This window comes from Aptenodytes forsteri, unplaced genomic scaffold (genome assembly GCF_000699145.1).
Source record: "Aptenodytes forsteri isolate BGI_AS27 unplaced genomic scaffold, ASM69914v1 Scaffold404, whole genome shotgun sequence".
Lineage (NCBI taxonomy): Eukaryota > Metazoa > Chordata > Aves > Sphenisciformes > Spheniscidae > Aptenodytes > Aptenodytes forsteri.
In genome coordinates this window covers 4,245,654-4,249,729 of record NW_008795629.1, presented here as the reverse complement: position 1 = coordinate 4,249,729, position 4,076 = coordinate 4,245,654, and the positions used below count along the sequence as shown (strand labels likewise).

The 4,076-nt window shown below is 65.9% G+C and overlaps 1 protein-coding gene across 1 annotated transcript in view; it reads right to left on the bottom strand.

The window, feature by feature from the left end:
• The window catches only part of LOC103901469 (activated CDC42 kinase 1), a 20,848-nt gene that overhangs the window by 8,594 nt on the left and 8,178 nt on the right, over positions 1–4,076 (bottom strand). The window contains 8 exon segments of the mRNA XM_019472894.1: positions 647–741; positions 1,161–1,307; positions 1,400–1,526; positions 1,602–1,879; positions 2,074–2,226; positions 2,312–2,524; positions 3,726–3,796; positions 3,942–4,076. Of these exon segments, the coding sequence (XP_019328439.1) occupies positions 647–741; positions 1,161–1,307; positions 1,400–1,526; positions 1,602–1,879; positions 2,074–2,226; positions 2,312–2,524; positions 3,726–3,796; positions 3,942–4,076 (1,219 nt within the window).

Here is a 4,076-nt window from a genome sequence, read left to right as displayed (position 1 = left end):
TGGGGGGTCCCCAGGGTCCCTGAGCTGGAGGGGGACGGGCACGTCCTGGGATGGGGATGCGGGGACCAAAGGTCCCCCCAGCCTGCAGGTCCCCGGGGCCGCAGATGGGGGTGGCCGTGCCCCGGGGTGGCCGGCAGGGACCGAGGAGCGAAGCCCATGGCACAGGGGTTGCCAGGTCATGCCACCGTGGTACTGAGTCCACAGTGCCTCTCCCAGCCCGGTGGCAGCGGTCCCCGGGTGCCGATGGCATGTCCCTACCGCTATCAGCAGGGAGCGGCCCCGGGGCGCACGGTTTCCCGGGGCAAGGCCGGGCAAACCCACAAGCACAGTGAGGTGAGCCAGCGGGGGCAGCAGGTGTGGGCAGTGCAGGCAGGGCTGCACTGCTGCAGAGCACGGCTGTGCCCCCACACTGGGGTGGCCCCGCAGCGCTGTGCCGCCCAGGGAACTGCATGCCTCTTGGGGGAGCAGGGGCAGCTCTGCCCGCCTGTAGGGTATGTGGCCAGGTGTGCCGGGGGGCCCACATCCCCATCCCTGCTCCCCACAGCTCTGCCAGTGCCCATGGCCCCCCCATTCTTGGGGTCCCCTGCCCCCACGCAGGCTGGCAGCCCTGATACTGGCAGCTGGTCCGTGCCCCCCCTTGCAATACCTGCCCTCGATGACTGTGATGATGTCATTCATCTGGATGTGCAGCTTGTCAGGCTCCTCAAAGTCCTGCAGCGCCCTCATGTCAGTGGGCTGGGCCTGAAGCCCATAGCGGCAGGGTGTGGGGGGGGGGGGGGGGGGTGGGGCAGGGGGTTCCCCCCCCCCCCCCCCCATCATGTCCATCCCCCCTAGCTTCAGGGCCAGGCCCAGCCCCACAGAGGGCAGAGCAGCCCCAAAAATGGGCAGGAGACAGCACGACCACTCCCAGCCACTCCCCAGCTGCAACATCCCTGGGGTGGGCAAGGGCACCAGCAGCACCTGGATGCTCCACAAGGGCAAGGTGGCACCCAGGGGTCCTCCTGCTGTGACCATGTCACTGCCCACCACCTCCCAGCCTGCAGAGCTGCCTGGCCCAAGCCCTCCAACATCACCTCCTGCCTTGGCAATAGCCTTAATTCTGCCCACGCTCAGGCAGAGCTGATGGACCCCTGTTCCCCCCTCCCCACCCGCTCGCCCACCTCCACCAAGAAGTCCCGCAGGGCCACGAAGGTGGGTCGATCCTCAGGCTTGTGTGCCCAGCACTGCAGCATGACGTTGTAGACGTCCTGGGGACAGTCCTCAGGCCGTGGCAGCCGCTCGCCCTCCTTGTCTATCTTGTGCAGGATCTGCGGGGCAGGTGGTGCCATCAGGGATTTCCAGGTCCCTCCCGGTGCTGCCGGCAGCGAGAGGGGGGGGCAGGTCCCTGCCGTGCACCCACCTGGCTGCCATTGAGGCCGATCCAGGGCTCCTGCCCATAGGTGAACATCTCCCAGAGGGTCACCCCAAACATCCAGGTGTCGCTGGCATGGGAGAAGGTGCGCGTCTTCAGGCTCTCGGGAGCACACCTGCACGGGGAAGGATGTGAGCATCAGGAGGTCGTGGGTGCTGCAACCCCAGGTCCCCCCCTCCCTGGGGCTCACCAGGCAAAGGGGACCTTGCGATGCTCCTGCATCACGTAGTGGTCGTCATTTTTGGGCAGGGCCCGCATCAGCCCAAAGTCCCCGATCTTGACCAGCTCGTTGGAGGCCAGCAGGATGTTGCGGGCAGCCAGGTCACGGTGGATGAAGCGCTTAGACTCCAGGTAGGCCATGCCCTTGGCCACCTGGATGGCATACTGGCAGAGGGTGGAGATGAGGAAATGGCCCTGGTTCTTCCGCAGGCGGTCCAGGAGGGAGCCCAGCGGGGCCAGCTCTGTCACCTGGGCCATGGGGAGGGGACAGCAGGTCGGTCAGGCCAGGGGCACCCTGGTTGGGCTGGTTTCCATCTTTCTCGTGCCCCCCTGGGGATGCCAGCGGAGGACTCGGGGTACAGACCCAGCCTGGCTTTGCTTGCCCCATCATGCAGCCCACCCATGGGGCGGCATCAGGGTCAGCCCCGTCCCCCCGCACTCACCATCTTCATGGGGTGGGAGAGCACCACACCGTAAAGGCGGATGAGGTTCCTGTGGTCCAGGGAGTGCATGGCGTTCACTTCCCGAATGAAGTCGTCCAGTGCCTCCGGCTGGCTCAGCACGTCAGTCTTGAGGCACTTCACTGCCACATTCAGCTACGGCCAAAGTGAGGGTGAGCCCCAAAGTGTCTTCCCCCCCAGGGTGGTCCTGTGCCCAGCTCCCGCCCTGTGACCCCCTTACCGTCTTGCCGGCAGGTGTGCACCACTCGCCGCGACGCACAACGCCGAAGGAGCCGTCGCCCAGCTTCTCGAAGAGAGAGAGGTCCCGCTCCCGCACGAGGCAGGTGAGGGAGTGCTGGCCCCCGGCTTCAGGGGGCGGTGGCGTGGGGGGCTTGCGGAAGGTGCTCTGGGGCTGGGGTGGCAGCTCCGACTCGGGGCGCTTCCCGCTGAACACCTGCGGGACATGGAGGCAGGTGAGACACGGGTGCGGAGATGCCCCAGGTCCTTGGGTCTGCAAGTGAGCAGTGCCGGGAGGACCCGCTGCCCGGGCTGTACGCTCTGGAACCTAATGATGACCCCTAACTGGTGATTACCCAGGGCAGGCTGGCTGCAGGAGCAGGCTCTGCTCCTCCAGCTGCCTGCATGCTGAGCTGCCATTCGTGTGGAGGGAAGGGATTGTGCCTCTCAGAGCAGCCCCACAGCAGCTCCCCAGCAAACCAGGCCGGTAGCCGGAGGGCCCTGGGCACTCCTTGGCCAAGCTGCGGCCACACGATATGCCTGGGCGTGAAGCCAAGAGAAACCTCCAGCTTGGGCCGAGTGTGGTGACACATCCCCGCAGTGACATGGGCCTTGCAATACGTGCTGCTGCCACTGCCAGCCCAGAGGGGATGTGGAAGGGCTTGGCTCTCCCTGCCTCTCCCCCAGCTGGGACCGATGATGTGTCCCACGGGACGGGGTCCATCCCAGCCTCAGCAGCCAGGAACTGTGTGGGGTGCGCAGGGGCTGGGCCTGGCATGTGGCCGGGGTGGGAGGTGGCATTTCTGTGCCCGGTGTGAGGCTGAGTAGCCTTCTATTAAAAGCCCGTCCCATCCCCATCCCGGCCCAGATGAGTCACACAGGGGAGAGGCCACAACCCAGCGCTCAGCTGGCAAGCACCTTGCTCTTTTAGGGGTGCAAGGTGCCGGGGGGGGTGCCAGGGTGGCAGCAGCACCAGCTTTGGACAGGATTGCATCAGGGGCATATGTGAGCATCCCAAGGTGCCCTGCCCCGGTGCGCCCCCAGCCTGCAGGCACAAGGCTGTGCCCCCTTGCCGCAAGGCAGTGGGGCGGGCAGCGCTGCTGCCCACAGAGCTGGCTGGGGCGAGATGCACAGGCTCTGTGGCTCGTTAGCTGCAAACAAGTTTCCTGGCAAAGAGGCAAATAACGTGAAGGGAATGAATTTCCCAAGCGCAGGGGCGGCAGGGCCGTCCTTCGCCGGGAAGTGACCCAGGAGCCCACGCGGGACCAGGGCGCACGCTGGCAGGATCATGCCGCAGGCAGGGCATGCATGGCAGGGGCTTCTGCCCATCTCCCTGCCAGCCCCCAGGGACCGGCAGCGTGGGGAGAGGTCCTGCCTGCCTCAGTTTCCCTGCACATCTGCCCCTCTCCCATCCCTACCTTGCTCATCCAGGATTTCCGCTTGCACATGGCTTTCCTCCGCTTCACTGCCTCCCACAGCCGCCGCTGGCCTGCAGGACACAGGGACCGTCACCGACCCAGCACGGGGTGGAGGTCCCTTCCAGCCCCATGGACCGCAAGCTCTTCTGGGCTCCCCAAAAGATGCTGTGCAGCCAGCCAGGGGTACAGAGGGAGATTTGGGGAGGATGTACGCACCGGGGCGTCCCATGCCAATCTTCTCCAGATCCTCATTTTTGACGTACTCGAAGTGGGAGAGGCGGGTGACATTGAGTTCGTCCCGGATGCGCAGGAAGTACTGCTGCAACTGCAGCTCGGTGAGCAGCTCCAGCA